At 35.1% G+C, this 23,474-nt stretch overlaps 2 protein-coding genes across 2 annotated transcripts; both read right to left on the reverse strand.

Annotated features, from left to right (window-relative positions):
• Positions 1-9,653: 9,653 nt before the first annotated feature.
• LOC140872479 (uncharacterized) lies at positions 9,654-10,735 on the reverse strand. The gene is made up of 2 exons (XM_073275325.1): positions 10,439-10,735; positions 9,654-10,352 (listed from the first exon to the last, which is right to left on the reverse strand). The coding sequence occupies exons 1-2, from the start codon at positions 10,733-10,735 to the stop codon at positions 9,654-9,656; spliced, it is 996 nt and encodes a 331-aa protein (XP_073131426.1).
• An 11,154-nt stretch (positions 10,736-21,889) lies between these two features.
• Positions 21,890-22,690, reverse strand: LOC140872480 (uncharacterized mitochondrial protein AtMg00860-like). Its single transcript, XM_073275326.1, has 2 exons — positions 22,297-22,690; positions 21,890-21,978 (listed from the first exon to the last, which is right to left on the reverse strand). Exons 1-2 carry the CDS (start codon positions 22,688-22,690, stop codon positions 21,890-21,892), a joined length of 483 nt encoding a protein of 160 aa, XP_073131427.1.
• Between the last annotated feature and the right edge of the window lie 784 nt (positions 22,691-23,474).

Raw genomic sequence — 23,474 nt, forward strand, 5'->3', positions numbered from 1 at the left:
AGTCGAATTGATTTGGCTTTAGTAGTGCAATTATTTAGATTAAGTGGTCATGCATGCATGTGGAATTTCTAGGACTTCACATCCACCCCACCTTATTGAAAGTTTCGTCCTCGAAACTTGATTTGTCCTTAACAGTCCATTTTCTTGAACTATTGCTCCAATAATTTGTAGGGTCACCAGTTAGCAACCAAGAGTTGTAACAGCTGAAATAATGAGGAATCATGGCAGTTAATGAGCATTATTGGCCATGAATGAGGAGACCCTTCACCTATTTACTTTCTCCTATAAATAGTGGCAGAAACCTCAAGGAAATCACACAAAATTCGAGCACCACCACTTCACATTTCGGGCTCCAGCTCTGCCATTTTTAAGCAGCAGAATTCTGTCCGAGTATTGAGCAGAATTTCTGTCAAAGTTGGAGCATACTTCCTGTCCCAGTTTCGAGCAATCAACTACAGCAAGTAAGCCAAGAAGCTGTCCAAAGTCGATCCAAGAAGCAGTGCCGAATTCGATCAAGGAACTGCATTTTCTGCCCAAAACCGAGCAGTTTAAGATCAAGCAAATTCTGTCTTGAACTTGGTTCGAGATTTGCTCTAGTTTGAAGGCCTCCCGCAACTCATACTTCTGCACGATTTGTTTATAAATCGAATACTGTAAGAGGGCTTATATTTATATATGTTTTTAAAAAACGTTCATGATCTTGTTTGTGAAAATTCAATCATACATCGCCTGGTTCATATTTCTTTGAAATTCGTTCATGTTTATTCCATGAAACTCCTTGTTATGCACTGTTAGAATTCGACTTAAGAAGTGGATAAGGAATTCCGAAAACATGATAAGATATGATATGACCCTGATGCGGTGGGTTATAATAACCGTTTAAGGCCTCGTCCCCTTAGAGGAGTAACAATTAGGGACTGATCAGTAGCCATGATTAACGAGATGAATAACAGTGCTAAGTTTATGTTTCAGTCATGATATGTGTTGATGCTCAGTTTCAAGTTTTGCCTTGTCTTGTTTTATGTTGCGACACGTGTTGGAACATGCTCCCTTTGAACTCCTATATATTTATATTCGACATTTGCATGTACGATTGGCCCCCTCTTGCTGAGTGTTTCCCAAAACACTCATCCCCCTTACTTCCCTTCCCAGATACCGAAGAGCAGTTGGATGACGATGAGCAACACGCATTCTAGGGTTGGTGATCAAGTCTAAAATTATGGAAATTCTAGCAGTCTTATTGGTTTTATTATCTTTTATGTTTCATCAGTTTTTTTTTTAGTAACATTACGAGGAGTTGAAAGGCCAACATCAATGTAGAAATTGAAGAGTCATGATCAAGGTTTGTAACAGCCCAATTCATGGCTGATAATGACATTAAAATGGGATGTAATGGCCTTAAACCAGACCATTTATCTGATCTAAGTTGCCTATAAATACTCCCAAAGGTTGAGTGAAAAATCACAACCAAGAAGCATTTCAAAGTCCATTGTACTGATTTTTTTCATCACCCCATATGACTTCTAAATCCAATCTCCACCGTTCACAATATACCTTTTTATGTTATACATATTCTGTCCAAGTTTCAACTCAATCCAACGGTTAGATTTACCAAAAAGGCCTTAGCAATAATACGTGACAGATTCTAGCGAGAAGGGAGCGACTCAAGTTCGTCGACCAGAAACGGTATCAAATGACCTTTAAAGATGATCTTCACCGTTCATAGTATTTTTCACATCCTTATGAACGTGCTGACCATATTTGAGGTCGATCCGATGGTTCAATATTCCAAAATACTTCTGCAAGTTGACTGAATTTTGTTGCATACAAATCCGAAAATAAGGTAAGTGGGTTTTTGTTTCTTTATTTCTAAGGCCTTTTTGGTAAATCTAATCGTTGGATTGAGTTGAAACTTGGACATAATATGTATAACATAAAAAGGTATATTGTGAATGGTGAAGATTGGATTTAGAAGTCATATGGGGTGACGAAAAAAATCAGTACAATGGACTTTGAAATGCTTCTTGGTTGTGATTTTTCACTCAACCTTTGGGAGTATTTATAGGCAATTTAGATCAGCTGAATGGTCATGGTTTAAGGCCATTACATCCCATTTTAATGTCATTATCAGCCATGAATTGGGTTGTTACAAACCTTGATCATGACTCTTCAATTTCTACATTGATGTTGGCCTTTCAACTCATAACCGAATCATAACTTATACATGGCACTGTTATTCATATCGTTAATCATAGCTACTGATCAGTCCCTAATTGTTACTCCTCTAAGGGGACGAGACCTTAAATGGTTATTATAACTCACCGCATCAGGGCCTTATCATATCATGTTTTCGGAATTTCCTTACAATTTCTTAATTTGAATCCTAACAGTGCATTTCAAGATCTCATTGCATAACAGAGGAATCGTGCAAAACGAAACATGAAACGAAATCAAAGGACATGAAACGAGGAATGTACGACCGAGTTTTCAAAACAGGAACATCATTATTTTAAAAATATATTTATTCATATCTTATCATAATGATCATGGGCTTTTACTGGTTTTGGGCTCCCTCTGGGGCCTTTTCCTATAAACGGTCTCTCTCTGGGGCCTTTTCCCACGCATGGGCTCCCTCTGGGGCATTTTCCCGTAGACAGAATCCCTCTGGGGCCTTTTTCCTCACAGGATTTTTCCAATCCGCCATTATTCAAATCAGAATCATCACAAACGAACATATCACATGGGTATCAATTGGAACAAAAAGAACATAATGAATCTGAACAAAGGTTTAGCAAAGAAATGTATAACGAATCATAAGGTACTTCAAAATGAAGCATAACAAAGGATTCTGGAACGAAAAATATACAGAATCAAAGGACATAAAACAAAAAGTGTACGATCAAAACTTTAAACGGATACTTGGTGATTTCAAACAAGAATAAGCCCAAACAAAGATTTCGATGGTTTCTAAGAATAATGCTTAGAGAATTAAAATGAACAAAAAGAGTCCAATAGAAACAAGACTCAATGATTTCCATCGAATTGAAACAAATATGGCTTAAAGAAACAAAAACCCACTTACATTATTTTTGGATTTGTATGCAACAAAATTTAGTCAACTTGCAGAAGTATTTTCGGAATATTGAACCGTCGGATCAACCACAAATTTTGTCAGCACGTTCATAAGGATGTGAAAACGATTATGAACGGTGAAGATCGGCTTTGAAGATCATTTGATACAATTTCTGGTCAACGAAATGGAGTCGCTCCCTTCTCGCCTAGAATCTGCCACTTACTATTGCAAAGGCCTTTTACGTAAATCTAACCATTGGATTGAGTTGAAACTTGGACAGAATATGTATAACATAAAAAAAAATATTGTGAACGGTGGAGATTGGATTTCGAATTCATATGGGGTGACGAAAAAAATCAGTACAGTGGACTTTGAAATGCTTCTTGGTTGTGATTTTTCACTCAACCTTTGGGAGTATTTATAGGCAACTTAGATCAGCTGAATGGTCATGGTTTAAGGCCATTAAATCCCATTTTAATGCCATTATTAGCTGCACCAAAAAAGGAAAAGCATGACAGAACAAAAACCATGCTAACACAAACCAATTCTTTCATTCCACAATGCTACAAAATCAATACAACATGCATAAAGAGTACAAGGTAGATCTAGAGTTTTACATTATTCAAACCAGTAGAACATGCTTCGGTTATAGATTACAATTCGAATACAAAAAAAGTTTGAATTAAAATTCGACTTCTAAAAACACCGAGTCATCACTTCTACTCAACTCGACCCCTAGCATGCTGCCTCTGACTTTATCCTGCCCCACCTGTCGCCAAGTACACATACAAAACAAATCAAAAGCCGGATAACTCCGGTAATAATGATATTCCCAGTAAAAGTAACATAACAAGCAATACAAGTATTATATCAACAACATGCTTTCAAGACAACATAATCAAGTTAAGATGAATGAAATGCATGTCTTTAAAATCGAGATATCAACTATGATAAACAAGGGATTGCTGCTATGATTTTGGGATCCCGAGGATAAGATCACGTAACGACTCACCGACTCTCCCAATCGAGGTGGTGTCACGTATCCCAATCCCCTAGACCTTTGTGCGACTATAAGGAGTTTGCTGACACTAGGTGAACTTCTACACCCAGTCCACTCGATTATATCCCCCAAAACGTCTATCAAAAAGGGCGTACAGCCGCAGAAAATCAAAAATTTAGACTCGAGATGAATGCATAAGAAAACATAAAGCATTAAGTCATATAACAAAAGCTCAAACAAAAAAATACAAGTCCCACATTCTAGAACAAGTATTGATGCAACTATGTGATTTAAGAAAAACTCAAGAACCAACTGTCTCGAGTGTGCTATCCCGCTAACACGATGATTGCTTGTACCTTTTGATGTAATTAGCTTCAACTCTGGATACGCTACAAAAGAGGTTATATCAAAATCTATACAACCTAGACAACAACAACACTCAAGGTAAACTCTTTACCGCTATTCGTCTGACTCTTTGACGATCGACTTCTGCTAACTCTGGGCTCGACAAACTTCCAACGAATATGTGTCAGAGGCAAAATATGATCAGCAAAGACGAACAAACCCAACTGCCAAAGTTTTAGAATTCAAACGGTTCAAAATTCCAAAACTCAAACCGGCGGCATAACGACTATAAATTGATCAAACCAAAAATGCAAACAGCAGTACAACATTGAAAACAACTCAAATCAATGCTAAAACAACAATAACAATCCGAAACCAACAAATCACAAAACCCCCATTTACAAAAATTGCAAAATAGACCCTGATCAAAATCAAACCGGCTCTTGAACTCTGTAATCTCCGATTATCTCAAATAAACTCAATTAAGATAAATTCGGGGTGTTACAATATTTGTGGTAACATCGTGGATACGATGTTAGTGCTAGACTAGTTGGGATACAAAGTGGTTGTATCTTGTCTTCTCGAATGTTGGCGGAAGAGATGGTGAACATCTAAAGACAGTAGATGACTAGTTACGGTCTTAGCAGAAGTATCGTCGCTAAGATCTGCAGTTAGCATTTTTAATTCAGTTAGAGTTGGTATTCGGTAAGTAGTCAGGAGACTACAGTAATCTTGTGATATTCGGGTTAGATGTCAAAGTGAAAGCGTTAATAGCCAGTTAGTAGCTATTACGACTAATAAGGCGATTGAGATCGCATAAGTTGATCGAACAGTGAGTTCGGGATAGAATCTTGTGTGTAAAGTTAAGAGTTCTGATGATCATGCAGAGTCAGTAGGAAGACTCAGGATTTCGGATTTGTGCGCAGCCAGCGACGTTATTAAATCGTGGATTACATGGTATCAAGGTTCAATATCAGTCTTGAGGCGTGTTGGTTCGTGTTAGAGTAAGACTAATTCTGCAGTTAGAATGAGATTTTTCTATCCGCTTGTCGTGCATGGAATTTTTGAAGAATTTATTCGTCGATGGTATTGTACCAGTTGTAATGGACAATAACTTTCTGATGGTAATCGGTGGCGTTTCAAAGTTCCAGTAGGATTGCGAGCGATAAGTCATTTTGTCTGAAGGTAGAATCCAGAGTGAGCTTGGATTATTGACAATGTGTGTGAGGTTAGAACCGGGAAGGAGTTCTAAGCCAACTCTAGGAGTCATGATATGATTCAGTAAGAATTAGGCCATGCAAGTTTTAGCAAGTTCTGAATCGTCGAGAGTTATTCGATCAGATGTTTCGAATCAGATCTACCAGTGTAAATGAGGAAATGGATTTATGTTACGTTCTCGGATTACCCTAGATTTTGGGACGAAATCTTTTTAAGAGTGAGGGGAAGAATGTAGTAGCCCATATCCAAAATTAATAATTAAGTGATAATTAATCATGTGATCATGTTTATATTAAGTAAAACATGGTTAAGGTATTTCCAAATGGGTCTAAGGAGTTGAAAAATGGATCCAAAACACTTGAAAATGGCCGTGATAGTCCAAGTTCTCGGAAAGATCGGAAGGTCCGAACTATGGGATCGGACCATCCAAAAACGTAGAGTTCGGACGCCCTGATCCAGTTCGAAAGGGCAGGGTTCGGACAATCCGATCTCCATCGGATAAGATAAGATAGAAATGAAATCTAATTGGCTAGCTGGAGGAGTTCGGACGCTCGTGTCCGAGAGAATGACGTCACGAATGACGTAATATTGAGATCGAACGATCCAAAGTACAGTTCGGATGCTCCGAAGTGCTGTCAGGGACACGTTGAGGACATGCAGAGTTTGGACGCTACGAAAGGGGAGTTCGGACCATCCGAACTCTGGTATAGGGTCCGAGAGTCTCATTTGTGCACCTCTTCCAACTTATTTCCCTCTCCTTTAGTAGTATATTTTATGTGTTCTAGTCACCTAGGGTGGTCCGGTAGTTGGCGGGTCAGTCTACAAGGTGTGGCGAAGTTGTGCCCAAATTGTGGGGCAGTCGCCATCAGCGGGCTGACGACGAATGTAGGTATGGTCCGAGTTCCCTAAAAATATTATGGAGTATCTATTAGCTTAGTTAAGGCTTTTAGAGCATGTTTAGTGATGCATAGTTATTTTTCATTGTAGACTTATAGAGTTGGAAGGTAGACTTGGAACCTAGATGGATGCTTCTAGGACTGCCTTAGTAAGGTACGTAAAGTACTGACTGATATTGCCAGCGGGTATGCATGCTTATATGTTGCATTTATGTGTCATGATTGCATGTTTCTGTTATGCTGCACGAGCATACATCTTGATTTAGCCGGTATTGTTGACTTACCCAGTATAGGGGATTTACTCAGTCCCATTGCATGTGTGGATGAGAACCATAGTTTTGGGACCCGAATATTTCCACAATTTATGGTATGAGAGCCACCTCCTGATGCGATGGCCCAGCGTGCTACATAACTTGGCTCCTAGATTGAGCAGGATATGATTCTCAATATGATACCCTAACTTTCATTTGCATGCATCATGTTTGTATGTTTACCCGTACTAGCGTATTGAGCTTTAGCGCTCACTTCCAATATTTTTTTATTGTCCGAACACCCCATTCGACGGAGCAGATGCAGGTATAGGTAGTACACCCAGAGACTCGGTGAAGTCAGTAAACAAGGAAAAGACATCAGGGTTACCTGTTAGGCTTATCTTTGTTTATTCAATTGGGTTGTATTATGAAATTGTTTAGTAGGTTGTATTCTACCGGCCCGCATTTATTCAAGTTTTCGCAGTTAATTTTGATTTACTGTTATTGCATGTTTTATTAAGCTTTAATCTCTAATTAGTAGTGGATCCGAGTTGGGTGACTACACGATTCCTCTATACCAACACATACACATTTTTTTAGAGGACGTGTAATATTAATACGTACCTTGATACGCGCACTACATCCCAGGAAATTTCTGCTTTACCCCTCATCAATTTCCTCTACTATTCCGATTTGATATCCAATTTTTCCGAGGATGTTGTTGTTAAGGAGTTCTATGGGTACGTTATGGCTTTATACCCACATCGAGATCTCCGAAAATTTCATAGCATGTGATTCCTCTAGCCCTTGTGGTTCTTTGATAACTATCATATCATGGAAGAAGTTCCATGGCCCCTCACTCAACACCCTCTTTCTATCACTTAGCGACGTAAAATCGATGATAAAAGTAGCTCTATATTGACCTTCTTTTTCAATTGCATGATGCGTGGGATTTGCGTCCGAAAAACGTCACGATTTACTGCCTTCTGTAATATGACTCGTGCCATACAATTGGACACTCGTTCTTCCCCTTATTTGATCTCATCCACTTTTAGGTTTAATTTTGGGTCTTCACTATGTGATAACCTTATGTCCTTCACAAGTCTCGCGATCTCATCAGGGTCCAAGGTGGGATTTAGAAATCCCGATGCCTAGAACAACCGGAAAGATTGATCAGGCGAAGTACCTACAGTAGTAGAGTAAGATTTCTCGTCATACAAGAGATTCATAAGAAACCCTAGGAGAGAATTTTTCTCCCTATCTAGCACCAAGGATTTTAATATTCTTTCTTGGAATCTCATTTTCTCAAACACTAAAATGGTATTTTTAATTCTAAATCCTATCAAATCCTGTCTAATTCCACTAATCCAAACATAGTAAGTATATCTGGATTTGAAGAATTCATATGGATATTGATTTTTATATGGGTTACTTACGTTTACTCTTTTTTATATTTTCTATTATTACAAAAAATATCCAATTAGTTTAAGAAATTAGGGTTACCTCCTTCGAACTTTACTGTGGTGTATAAATAAAACAAAAATGAGAAATATTTGTTATATCTTAAAAAAATTGATAATGAATATGAAAAATATGATTAGCCTATTATTTGATTTTTTTATATGTAATAAAAAATTGAAAATAATCAAAAGTACAAGGGTGTATTTGATTTTCTATATGTAATATTTTTATTTTAATCAATTTTGATATATAAAATTGCAATTTTTTTTATTATTTTAATTTATTTATATATAATTTAATAAAAATTATTATCAAACTTATAACATTAATTAAATTGCATTAAAAAAATGATAGTAATTTTAAATTAAATTTATTAAATATTAAAATTATATATTTAATCTAAATAATAATTAAAGCTTCTAGATAGAGTTATGATTTATGAAAATACTAAGAGCACCTCCAACCCAACACTATTTTGGCGTATTACGCCAAAATAGTGTTGGGTTTCTTCTCCAACCTAGCGTTATTTCTAGCGCTAGGTTGGCGTATTGCAACATTGTTGCACCAAATTTGATTTGTTATTTCTAGCGCTAGGTTGGCGTTATTTCTAGCGCTAGGTTATTTTTAGCGTAGGCCTTTTCTTTCTTTTCTTTTTTTTTAAAAAATAATCTGATTTGTTTTTATTTTATTTTATATCTTTTTTTATTTCTATGTTTTTACCATTACAATTTATTTGTTTTAATTATTAATTATAAGATATTTTGATTTAAAATTTGAATAATCTTATCATATTTTTAATAAATGTATAATTAATTTTTTAAATAAAATGTTAATAGATAACCACCTTACTTAATTATTCTTTTTATAATAAAATATTAATTAATAAATATATAAATTATTGTATTTATAAATATTTTATGAAATAAATTAGATAAAAAAATTTATTTGGTAATAAATAAGTAAATTTAAGTCGTGAATTATATTATTAGTTGAATAAAATAATAAAAGTTTAATTTCATAATTACGAATGTTATATGTAATTGTTTTTAATATTATTTTTTATGTGTAATGAATTTTAATAATAATTTTAATTCTCTAAATTTGTAACTTTAATTTAATTAATTAACATCGAATATAAAAATACAATTTTGAGAAAAAAAATAAGATTACAAACACTAAATTTATTGAAAATCAAAGATAATGATACAAAATGAAATAAACAAACATAACAAAACATTAAATTTTCGAAAATCACAATACAATACAACATAAAATAAAATAAACTAACCAACACTTAAAATCAAAGATAACGATACAACATAAACTTAAACAAGATAATAAACAACAAATTATTAAAAATCACACCACAATAAACCAAAATACATTGGATGACAAGCATTAATGAAACTTTAAAAAGGCGGTAAGCTGGATCCGGATCCTCCAATGTCACCAAAATATTTGCCATAGTTGAGACTATCACGTGCACGTTTCCTTTCTTCCCTCTCATTCAAAATTCTTGATTGTTCGGCCCGAAAGTTTTCTCGCAAAGATCGATCTTGAATAGAGTTGAGATCTATTAATAAAATTTTGTTTTCTTCTTGAAACCCGGTCAGATCCAACATTTGTCGATTTTGTTCTATTTTTGTTTCATTTTGTTCCAATTTTCGTTCAGTTTGCAACATCCGTTTCAGTTGTAATTCATTGTTTTGTTCACGATAAGCATTTCCATGTTGGATAATCTCAAGAATTTTTTCTTGTCCTAATTTCATTGATTCAATTGTTTGTGACATATATTCATCTTTTTTCTTTTTCAATTTGGATATTTTCACTCCAAGTGGTCGCTGTGATGAACTACCACCACTATTTTCATCACTTAAGTTAATCTCAAATGGTGATAATCCAAGGGACGCTGATTTGGGAGAATCTGTTGCTTGTGTGTCTGATTGTGGAGATTCGAAAAATTCAATACCTCTTTGAATTGGTGTACTTGACGGGATATGTGAAGCTGTAAATTTCTCCATATCTTTCATAATAGTCCATACATGATCAAACTTAAAACCTTTCTTGAAATTAGCATCCTGTTTCATTAACTCTTTTGCACGGATAATCTGTACGTAAAATTAAAGTAAAGATAAATATAATAAAGTAATTATAGTAATATATAAGTGTAGAAATGCCATGACACAAAACTCACAATATCCATTTTTGAAGCACCGCTTGGATGGAGTAGTTCAACTTGTTGGATGCAGGCTCTTAATTTGCTAATTGCCGACAATATTAACCCCATACGAGATTGCACAGATCTTTTGTTACGAACTTCTGTAATGTCGGGTGCTCTGGAATTGTTGTAGCTTTGCTCGACACGATCACAGAATTGATTTCGCGATTGGTTTATGCCTATGATAAGATCTTGAGAAATGTCAAGATAAACATCACAAATGTGTATATCTTCTTGAAATGAATAAGAAACAGATCGTGCATTCGTAGCCATTGAAAGTAAAATATGTTGGGAGATAAGAATTGGAAATGGTGATTCGAAAATAAATTAGGTCGTATGAATTTATTGAAGCTAGATGATATGAAGTTGATGGTTGTGATTGAATGTAGTCTAATCAGACGGTGTATAAATCAAATCAGATTTCCAAAATATAAGATAAAGATCCTATGGTTTCTATCTACATGAAATCTAATCCGACGGTTAATATATATGATCAGATTTTTTGGATATAGGATAAAGATATAATTTACATATAATTATATTATAAATTTATTGTTACACGTATTGTTGTGTACATTATTATATAATATTAAATAATTATATTATAAGTTTTTAATAATATTATAATATAAAGCATACATTAAAAAATTATTTTTATATATATAAACAAATGAAAAGACATTATTGTGGCATTGGTACCCACGCAACATTGACAATTTCAATGTACTCGGACAATGTAAATAATTTATTGGATGTAAGATAAAGATCACACGGTTCCGATTAAATAAAATCTAATCTGACGATGTATAAATTGGATTGGATTATTGATGTAGATAATGTTAATAGCTTTAGTTTTGCTATACATGTAAATCATACGAAGAGTTGGATGTCATACGTACCAATTTCCAACTATCAATATACAATATGAATTTTCAAAATTTTCATTTTTTTCATTCAGCATCATCCAGCTCATCTGATGAATTTGATTCACATATTCAAGATCACTTTGAGTCCATTCATGAAACAGAAAATTTATTAGGGAGCCTAGCCACCAATAACACAATTTTAGCAGCTTCATATGCTGAGCAATATGAATTTGAAGTGAAACATGGAGGGTCGATTCCAGGGCATATCGTAATTCGACGTGATAGAGAAATGGCTGATCGTAACCTATTCAACGATTATTTCGCTGGGAATCCAAGATACAATGAAGTAATGTTTCGAAGAAGTTTTCGAATGTCACGGGGCCTTTTCTCTCGTATTGCTGATGCTGTGAAGAATCACGATCGCTATTTCACACAACGGGTAGATGGTCTTGGTCGAATTGGACTCTCTACTAATAAAAAAATTACAGGTGCAATGCGGATGTTGGCATACGGCACACCTGCGGATGCTGCTGATAAATATATTAAGATATGAGAATCAACTACAATTCAATGTCTTCAACGTTTTTCTCGAGATATTGTAGAGGTGTTTGCAGAGCGATATCTAAGGTCACCTACCCCCACTGATATTGATAGACTACTGCGTATTGGTGAAAAACGTGGATTTCCTGGAATGTTGGGAAGCTTGGATTGTATGCATTGGAGATGGAAAAATTGTCCAACAGCATGGGCAGGACAATATGCGGGCCGTAGTGGGTCTCCGACCATTATTTTAGAAGCAGTTGCTGATTATGATCTATGGATATGGCATGCATTTTTTGTTATGTCGGGGTCTAACAATGACATTAATGTTCTCGAGGCATCCAATCTATTTTTAAATCTTGCACAAGGCATCGCTCCTCCGGCAAACTACTTTATTGGGGGAAAAGAGTATCATCAAGGATATTACTTAGCGGATGGTATATATCCTAAATGGTCAACTCTTGTGCAAACCATTCATGATCCACGTGGTCCCAAAAAAAAATATTTTGCAATGAAACAGGAATCATGTAGAAAAGACGTCGAATGCGCATTTGAAGTACTTCAATCACGATTTGCAATTGTAGCATCTCCGGCACGTGCTTGGCAGAAAAAACAGTTGCATGATATAATGAATGCTTGTACTATAATGCACAACATGATCATCGAGGATGAGCGTGACTTGGATACACCAATACAAGATGCGATGGAAGCACCGACTCCGAATGTGGAAGTGGTTACAGATCAAAATATAAGATTTCAAGAATTTCTTGCTCGGTATAAAAAAGTAAGGGATAGAGAGGCTCACTTCGCACTACGAGATGCACTAATCGACCATTTATGGGATTTATATAGTAATTCGGTTAATTAAAACTTACTTATTTGTGTTTAGTTTCTATTTTGTGAGCATCATTTTAATATTTTTTTATTCCAGTTTGTTATCTTCAGATTATTTTTATGTGTGATTGTAATTACTAATGAAGTTTAATGATTTAAAATAAAATTAAAAATCATAAAATAAATACTAAGTTTAAATATTAAAATAAATAAACTTAAATATTTTAATAATTATTAAAATATATTTAGTTAAATTTTTTAATTCGTTAATATTTCTATTGAGTATTTATGTAGAAATTATTATTTAGATATTAATGATATTTAATTATTATGTTAAAAATATTTGGTGGAATAAATTAGTTGTTGTAAATAAAATAATAAAAAATATTTCGAGAACATTCTTTTTTAGTGTAGAGTTTTGAGTGAATGGGTTGGAGATGGTTTTTGTATTTGGTGTGGGAAGTACACTATCTTGGAGTTAGTGTTACACTAAGATAGCGTAATGGGTTGAAGATGACCTAAAAAATACAACCAATTTTTGCTCAAGTTTTTTTTTTTTTAAGAGTACAAGTACAATCTTAGATTCAGATAAAAACTATAATAAAACTGTCCGCACAATCGATAAAACTTTGAGCAAAAACTCGAGTTATCATGTGAGGAAGGATATCATGTAGGATAAGTAAAATTTTTAGAATATGTTTTTTTTAGGTCTCACTAATCTATATCAATTATACAGGTCGAATTCACTTATATTCGCAATAAAAAAATGTTTTTGACACAAAATTTAATAATTTTTTATGGCTCGGGTTAAGTTGAAAATTTGTCTCACAAAATTGATTTATGAGGCATCACATGAGATTTTTTTCCTAAAAATTTTAAGAGGTGGTTGTTATTTTTAAATTCATTTGGTTTTTTTTTTTTTTGTAAGGAGCCGCTCTTATGTGAGATAATCTCATGAGTCACGAATCTATATTTGTGTTAAGATCAATCCGACACATATCTACAATAATGAAAAGTAATAATTTTGACATAAAAAATAATATTTTTTAATTTGTTGGATCGTATAGAAAATACATCTCATGATTGATTTATGAAATCGTCTCATAAAATTTTTTATTTTGTAATTATGATCATAAACCTCAAAGAGAATGAACGGAATTACCTTTTTTATACATACATTACATAATGGCTGCCCATACGTCATATTTTTTTAATGAAAAAATGGAATCAAGTTCTGTTCGTTTAAAACTAAATTTCCTTAAGGGTTTGTTCCGAACTGAGTAATATAAATAGAACTAGATTAAAATTATTTATTTAAATGAATAACAAGTAAGAATAGAAATATAAATTTTGTCCAAAACGTCTTTTGGCATAAGAATTTGAAATGGATTTATTAGATAAGAATTTCCTATTTGGATTTTTAGTTTTAGGAGAATGCTTGGTTTTTTCTTATTAGATGATCTCTCTTACTCAGTTTTATGATTAACCCAATTAGAATTTGTTAGGGCTTTAAGTATCTAAGTTTTAGTGTTTGACAAACTACTTTGTATCAGAGCAGAAGAGCAGAAGCAGAAGAGCAGTAGTGCACAAGAACAGAAGAGCATAAGCGCACAAGAGCAGTAACACACAAGAGCAAAAGCAGAAGCAGAAGATCAGATGCTCTCCAAGAACCAGTCTAAGCTATTAACCTTTGGACGAGGTCTTTTGTACACTGATACACTCAGAAATGTGCAGTCTCAAAAGTGTACCTTCTTACAGTGAACTAAAAGAAAAAAAAACGGCTACAATCCAACGGATATCTATTTGAATCAAGATGATCGTTTTCTTGTTTCTATAAATAGAGACCACAACTAGTAGAAGAACTGGCTGGCTCACAAGAACTCACAGACACTTAAAATGCATCTAAAACAACTAAACACTTTCAGTTGTTCATATACAATCAGTAGAGGAGTTCCAAGCTTACATTGCAGATCATATCAAAGAGTCGAAGAACACTGAACACATGCATCAAGTATATCGGATCTTTAGGATCACATTGTGTTAAGTGTTGCGTTATATATATTCTCTTCATTCAGTTGAGTTTCTGAGAACCTCTGTAACCTGAATTCAGTCAAGGGATGAATCAGTAGAGAACTAGGAGTCTCAGTTGTAGACAATGGGGGAAGTCCTAGCTGAGGTGGACTGTTTAGTCAAAGTTTTCTAGTGATACCTTTTGAAAATAGAAGAAGGGGTGACCTAAGAGCAGTTGAGACTCCGAACATCCAGAAACAAATTGTTGTGTTGTTTACTTTCTGTTGAACTCTCTGTAGTGACCCGTATCTAGAATTAATGATTAAATGGTAATTAATCAAGCGATCATGTTTAAGAGAGGTAAAATGTAACGCCCCAAAATTAGCCTAATCGAGATTTTAGGAAATTAATATGGATAATCAGAGATTAAGAAATTTGAGGATTTAATTGTTATTCGATAAAGATTGAATTGCAATTTTTGAAGAATTCAGGGACCAAAGTGCAAAAATGGGATTTATTATATAACACTTGACCCTTACCTTTTGAATAAGTTTCCTCCTTCCTCCCTCCATCTTCTCTCTTGGCCGTTCCCTCCATAGATGAACAAAACACCCCATTCAAGCTTTTAGATTTCATTTCGTGCTCGATCCGTCCGATAGAATTTTAATCCCAATGCAGATTCACGTTTGTGGCTATGTGAGCTCCATTGTACCGTAAGTTTTACTTAGATCCAGTATACTTCGTTTTTGGGATGTTGTTAGAATTGGATGAAATTCGGATATATTGTTCTTGAGCTAAGATAGATCGTATATTTGAAGTCGGATCGGAAAAAGAACGTCGTCGGATTTGTTATGATTTTTGGAAGCTTTATTCGAAAATTTGGGTTTTTAGATTTGTTGAAATTGGTTTGTTTTAGATGAATTATTGATGTTGGGAGTTGTATTGGATCTATCGATAATCACAGACAACAATAATTGATGTTGGGAGTTGTATTGGATCTATTTATTTTTGTCTGTGATTATCGGTTGATCATATTATAACTATTATGCCGTCGGTTTGAGATTTTGGATTTTAGGAGTTGGAATTAAGTCTATGAATTAATTTGAATTGGATGGATTTATATTGGATTGTTTTATATCTCTGTACAGATTTGGTTGAAGATCGTGGAGTTCAGAACTGACAGAATCCGAATTGTTGAAGAGTTGATCGAGGTTTGGTATCGAGTTGATCCTATTCTTTGAATTAAGATTGAATGGATTTGGTTAGAATTCTTATTATTGTAGCTTGATCGTGATTGGAAGCTACGTCGAATTAAAGAAGAGTTAAAATATGATATCGATTGAAAAGGGAGGAATACTCGAGTTTCGATTGATTCTCGAGTTCCTAAATCACATACATGCATGATTACCTATTTAGGTTGATTGAATGCATTGATTAAATTTCTTAAACGTATTACGATTACCATATGCATTCATATTGAGCCGAAAGATTTTATTACCTTTGGAATTAGACGTTCTGGGAATTATATTTGAGTGGCATTGGTAGGCGAATTACTACAATGGCCGAACAACTCTCTATAGTTGCTCCGGAATCTAGAGGATTGAAATATACATCATCCACCTCGGGGGGAGAGTCGGTGTGATTTTTGTGATATTTTACCTCGGGATCCCAATTAGAGAAGAATTTCCCTTTGATTATCGGATTAGATAATCTTGAACCTGATGACATGCATTGCATTTTATTGCATTTGAATTGAGTTAAAAATCAAAACTTGTTTTCCCTTCATAAACATAAAAGTTTGTTGGATCAACTCTCATTCATAAGCCTCGCACTCATGCATCGCCTGCTGGATCGACCCCCGGCTCCTCTTCATGTCCACCAACATAGTCATCGATAAAGGTATCGATATCCTCGTTACATGCACCATTCAAGTATAGTGATTCTAAAGACTCTGTAAGAATAATGTATAAAGAGGATTTTTTTTTCTAAAACTTTAAGTGGAAAAACATTAACATAGACTTTCATGCAAAACTTAAAATCAATGCATCTTGATGAAGCCATAACATAAAACATTTAGGGGTAATGAAGTATGTGTATTGTGGTAACCTTCATAATGAGTCATTCATAGTTTCCTGTTGTACAACAAGCATATGAAATTACGCCCGTAAACTTTCATTCTTTGGATAGCCGCTTCGAAGCTCATCCCGAAGTGCATACCCCGTATAATTACCACAAGACGCATAAACCATCAAAATATTTTTCATACATCATGTCATTCCTCATACCATACTTCATGGTCATAAACATTATTCTTCCGTAATCATGAACTTTTATAAAACAATGTCATGCATGCATAAACCAATGTGAGAACCATTCATGCATAAAATACTTCCAACATTTCATGATTTTCATAGAAAAAATGGTTTTCATGAAGGTTTAAAACAAAAACATGCATTACATAGTATAATCGGTCTACGTGAGTTGTTCCGTCGGTCCCGAATATTTAAAAACTTGAAACTTTTGCATAAAACCTTTTAAATATACTTAGGACATCATAAAATAGCATAAACATGAATTTAAAACCCCTAAAACAAAATTTTAAAATTTTGGAACAGTGGCATTCCGGACCCTTGCACGGACCTATGTCTGGATGGGGCACAGACCCCGTGCCAACGTCCTTGCACAAGAAAATTCCGATTTTTAGAGGCATAGTCGACCCGGACCCACGTCCGGATGGTCTGGACACTTCGAAAAATTCTGAAAATTTTTACAATATCTACCAACCTTCATAAACCATGGAAGAACACTTCTATACTCCAATAAATCTTCAAAGAACACTTCAAAACTCATTCATCAAACCAATAATTCAAAGATTTGAATCAAAATTCGACCCCCAACACACTCAACCCAAAATTTTGGATTTCAAATATCTATGCCCTTACATCTAATAAACTTGTACCGAAAACATCAAAAACGCCTCACGTTTCACAATTAAACAACATACTCATGAATTTTCTAGAAACATGCATAAATCATCAAGAATCTCATAGGGTACTTTACCTTTAAAAATAAATATATTCTTGAATGAGTTTCCAAACAGTAAAAACTTTCCTGAATCGTTTGATTGGAATTAACCTGGGCGGAAGGATGATCTAGCCTTGAGAATGAAGAACCCTAACATTGAGATCGCAGTGTTTGAGCGAGAGAGATTTTGAGGGGAAGACTGAAAACGTTCTAATGAATAAAAGTTGAACACTTGAATTGTTTTGTGACTAATGGGCTCCCAACACGGCCCATTAGTTACATTTAAAAGTCTTTAAAATTTTAACTCCTATAATTAATAAATTACACTGCATCAACTTAAACTTTATTTCAATAAAATATTTTCTTAACTCATTCCAAGGCTAGACTCGTCCCTACGATCCAAAATTAAATACCAACCTGGAAACTTTGAAATCATAACACATCACATAAAATTCTCAGGCATTAACATAAATCACATACTTAAACATAACAATTAAATATTTTAAATAACATGCATTAAATCATATAATTTAAATTAATTTATTGTAATTAAGCTAATGGACGTTTTGGACCTTAAAACTCTACCCTCCTTAAGGAATTTCGTCCCCGAAATTTGACTTACCAAAAAAATCAGGATAGCGTGTCCGCATATCCCGCTCGGTTTCCCAGGTAGCTTACTCAACCAATTGGTTGTGCCATAGGACTTTCACCATTGGAATCTCTATGTTCCTCAACCTACGAACTTGTATGTCCAAGATTTGAACATGCATTTCCTCATAGGACAAGTCTGACGTCCATTCCACTGGATCATGGCGAATAATATGGGAAAGATTCGCCACATATTTTCTCAGCATGGAGATGTGAGACATCGGTTTTAAACATCTAATCCCGGATTAACAATAATTAAGCATACAAGATCCAATATTAAAAAGCAATAAAAGAATTTTTTTTTTGAAGAACAGGGTGTCGCTCGATCGATAAAACTCAACCGATCGAGCGAGCATGATTTCCAACTCTGCTGCCCGCCTCATCACCTACTCCGCTCGATCGGTAAAATGCAACCGATCGAGTGGGCAAGCTTTGACAAAAACAGAACATAAGCCACAACTACCTCGCACGATCGATTAATCTCTACCGATCGAGCGAAGGCAGCTTTGTACAAAAACTTCAGAAATAAACTTACCAACTCAACTCCAAAATTCATTCAATACATGACGATGAATATAAAACTTGCAATGACAACAATCAATCCACAATATTCGAATATTAGATACTACAAACATCAAACAAGTTCGAGTTCTAAACATGCTTCAAAACATAAACTAGATTGACATGCTGATTCAACTTCTAAACCGAGTCTCACTTCTAATCCTTGATTTCGATGCTAACCAAGTCTCCGTTGACTCGATCCTACCCCACATGTTGTCATGTACACATACAAAACAAAGCAATAACAGGATAACTCCGGTGAGAATGATATTCCCAGTAAAAGCAACATAACATGCAATAACAAGTAATATATCAGTAACATGATCTACAGACAACATACTCAATGTTAATGCGAATGAAATGCATGTCTTTAAAACATAGATATCAACTCTGATACTCAAGGAATTGTTGTTATACTTTGGGATCCCGAGGATGAGATCACGTAACAACTCACAAACTCTTCCGATCGAGGTGGTGCCACGTATCTCTATCCCCTAGACTTTGGTATGACTATAAGAAGTATTCTGACACTAGGTGAACTTCTAAAACTCATGCCACTCGCAATATAGCCCCAAAACGTCTAAACAAAAAGGGCAGTTCTGCCCGATGAAATCAAAGATTTAGGCTCAATATGAATACATATAGAAATACCAATTGCATTAAAACATAATTCACATAATAACAAGACTTCAATCACAAAATACAAGTTTCCCATTCTAGAACAAGTATTGATGCAAATATGTGATTTAAGGGAAACTCAAGAACCAACTGTTTTGAGTGTGCTATCCCGCTAAAACGATGTCTGCTTGTACCTTTCGATTCAATTAGATCCAACTCTGGATAAGCTACAAAAGAGGTTATATCAAAATCCATTCAACCAAAACAACAAAGGCTCAAGGTAAACTCTTTACCGCTCTTCGTCTAATCTCTTCGACGATTGACTTCTGCTAACTCTGGGCTCAACAACTTCAAACAAATCTGTACGGAGGCAAAAGAAGATCAACAAGAACGAACAAACCCAATAGCCAAAGTTCAACAATTCAAACGGTTCAAAATTCCAAAACTCAAACCGGCGACATAACAGCTATATTTGATCAAATCGAAAACACAGACATCAGTACAACATTGCAAATAACTCAAACCAATGCTAAAACATCCAAAACAATTTAAATCCAACACATCTCAAAATCCATTTTTTTGAATTATGCTTCCGAAAATCATAACAAATCCGAACGACGCTCTTTTTCAAAACCGACTAAGAATAAACGATAAGAACTAGTTCAAGAACATCATAGCCGAAACTCAGTCGATTCTAACAATATTCGAAAATAGAAATATAACTCATCGGAGAAATACTTACGATAGAACGAAGCTCTCGTTGTCGGGATCACGAATATGCCTTCGAAAATAAATTATAACGGACGGATCGATCGGGAAATGAAATCACAAAGCTTGAAAGGCGCTTTGGAGCTCAACAATGATGGAAGGCGAGATGGAGGAGGTTTTGGAGAAGTGAAGACAAGTCAACCAAGCCTAGATATTATATAAAATCTCACATTTGCATTTTAGTTCCGGAAATTTTCGAAAATTTCAAAATAGACCCTGATCAAAATCAAATCGGCTCTTGAATTATATAATATCCGATTATATCAAATAAACTCAATTAAGATAAATTTGGGGCATTATATGAGGTATGGAAGACGTTGTGCACACCCTCCAAGTTTTGAGGTAGAGCTACTCGGTAAGCTTGAGCCCCAACTTTCTCTAGGATTCGAAAAGTCCTATATATCTTGGAAATCAATTTACGTCTCTTTCGAAACATCATAACACCCTTTCAAGGTGACACCTTCAAGAATACATGGTCACCTATTTCAAACTCCAAATCCCTACGCCGTTGTTTGGCATAACTCTTTTGTCGACTTTGTACTGTCAACATTCTGTCCCTAATTTTGGCTATCAAATCCACAGTCTGAGTCACTATCTCTAGCCCCAAAACAGCTCTCTCTTCAACTTCATCCTAGTGCAAGGGAGTCCTACATCTCCTCCTATACAATGCCTCAAACAAAGCCATGTCAATAGTTGCTTGATAACTATTGTTGTAAGTGAACTCTACTAAAGGTAATTTCGACTCCCAATTTCCTCCAAAATCGATCGTACAGGCCCTCAAAATGTCTTCGATTATCTGGATCACTCGTTCTGACTAACCATCTGTCTGAGGGTGGAAAGCTGTGCTGAAAGCTAACTTAGTTCCCAAACCTCGGTGTAAACTTTCCCAAAAATTCGAGGTGAAGTTAGGATCTCTCTCAGACACTATTCTCCCTGGAACTCCAAGCAATCTGACAATTTCCCGAATGTACAGCTCTGCATATTGATTCATCAAAAAATTATTCCTGACTGGAAAAAAATGAACTGACTTCGTTAACCTGTCAACTATCACCCAAATCGAGTTCATCCTTCGTGGTGTAACTGGCAATCCTACCACGAAATCCATAGTGATGTCTTCCCACTTCCATGTGGGTATAGGAAACGGTTCAGAAGTCCTGCTGGCCTCTGGTGCTCAATCTTCACCTGCTAACATGTCAAACATTCAATCACAAATCTTACAATGTCTTTCTTCACACCTGGCCACCAATATAAGGATTGCAGGTCCTTATACATCTTCGTACTCCCTGAATGAAGGGATTACGGAATAGTATGGGCTTTAGTCATCACTTCTACTTTCAGCGAGTCTACTGCTGGCACCCACATTTTACCTTTGTGATGAACAATTCCATCTTTGACGGTATACAGTGTACCACCCTTAGTCTCATCTCTATTCTTCCACGCCATCAGCTGTTCATCAGAAACTTGGCTTGCTAGAATTCCATCAAGCAAACTTGACACTACCGTTAAGGCTGATAGAGTGCCTACCTCCATTGGTTCAGATACCTCCAATTTCATCCGCTCAATTTGTAATTAAATCTTGTTGAATTTTCAACTGGTTCAATGTCGCAGATTTGCGGCTCAAAGCATCTGCTACTACATTCGCCTTACCTGGATGGTATTTAATGTCACAGTTGTAGTCCTTCACCAATATCAACCACCATATCTGCCTCATATTCAACTCCTTCTGAGTGAAGAAGTACTTTAGGCTCTTGTGGTCGGTGAAAATCTGGCACTTCTCACCATACAAATAGTGTCTCCATAGCTTCAAATCAAATACAACTGTAGCCAATTCAATATTATGAGTTGGATAATTCTTATCATGAATCTTTAGTTTTCGTGATAAGCTATCACTTTATCATCCTGCATCAAAACAGCCCTTAATCCACTCTTAGAAGCATCGGTGTTAACCACAAAAACAATTCGTGCCTTCTGGAATTGCTAGCACTGATGTTGTCATCAATCTCTCCTTCAACTCTTCGAAGCTTTTCTCACATTGCTTTGACCACACGAACTTCACACCCTTCTGGGTCAAATATGTAAATGGTAGAGCAATCTTGGAGAAATCCTGAATAAACCGCCTGTAGTAGCCTGCTAAACCCAAGAAACTCCGTATCTCTGTAGCATTCTTTGGAGTAACCCAATTCCAAACTGCTTCCACCTTAGACAGATCCACCTCAACTCCCTTAGCTGAAACTATATGATCCAAAAATGCAATTTGCTCAAGCCAAAATCCACACTTACTGAACTTAGCATATGTGATTTCTCCCTTCAGCTGATGTATATTTATAGGTTGCAAAAATACAGCTGAAAGTTCTCTCATTCATGGCCATTTATCCCCTTTCATGAGCCATTATTCTCCTTGATTTTTCTGTTACAACTCTTCCCATTTAGCTTTGAATTTTAAAATTATTGTGCATTTGATTGTTGATTCCATCGATTTTTGATGTTTTTTTTATTGTTGTTGAAGGCTGAAGGTTGGGTCTTCAGATGAGTTATATATTTTATTCATTCAGTTGAGGTACTGTTAACCTCTATAATCTGAATTCAGTCGAGGGCTGAATAAGTAGAGAACTAAGAGTCTCAGTTGTAGGCAGTGGGGTAAGTCCTAGGTGTTGTGAAAAATGCTCGCAAGAGTACAAGTGTCAAGTTTTAATATAGTAAAAAATCAAGTATCGTTCCCACATAGAGTAAAATAAAAATATTCAGTTCTTGTAAATAAAATAGTCTTAATTTTATTTAGAAAATCAAAATCTTAGAATTTTGCAGAAAAATAAATTAATTAAATGAGTTTTTGATTGCACGCACACAACTTTAAAAAATAATCAATCAGAAAAAAAATGGTCTAGAGGTTTAGATTTCACCTGGTTTCAACAACAATCAATCCTAATTAATTTAGTTTAATGAATTCCAGTCAATTAATAACCAAGAACACTTAAGTTTATTATTTCCCTCTCCCGAGTAACAAATAATTTTTATCAACTACAATTCAATTCCAATATCCCAATTAAGAATCTACTTGCAGTGATCTATCACAAAACAATGTTCTTTTTAAAAGCTCTGTTAAAATTATATACTCTCCCGAGCAATATAAATAATTAACAATG

The sequence above is a fragment of the Henckelia pumila genome, unplaced genomic scaffold, assembly GCF_033568475.1.
Source record: "Henckelia pumila isolate YLH828 unplaced genomic scaffold, ASM3356847v2 CTG_466, whole genome shotgun sequence".
Classification (NCBI taxonomy): Eukaryota; Viridiplantae; Streptophyta; class Magnoliopsida; order Lamiales; family Gesneriaceae; genus Henckelia; species Henckelia pumila.

Excerpts from the sequence above, each read along its gene's own strand:
- LOC140872479 (XM_073275325.1), bottom strand. The coding sequence starts at position 10,735 with ATGGCTACGAATGCACGATCTGTTTCTTATTCATTTCAAGAAGATATA. Across the intron at positions 10,353-10,438 it reads GTGCTTCAAAAATGGATATT|ATTATCCGTGCAAAAGAGTT; the intron begins GTGAGTTTTGTG and ends TTTTACGTACAG.
- LOC140872480 (XM_073275326.1), bottom strand. The coding sequence starts at position 22,690 with ATGAGAGAACTTTCAGCTGTATTTTTGCAACCTATAAATATACATCAG. Across the intron at positions 21,979-22,296 it reads AGTGCTAGCAATTCCAGAAG|GTAAGGCGAATGTAGTAGCA; the intron begins GCACGAATTGTT and ends AATACCATCCAG.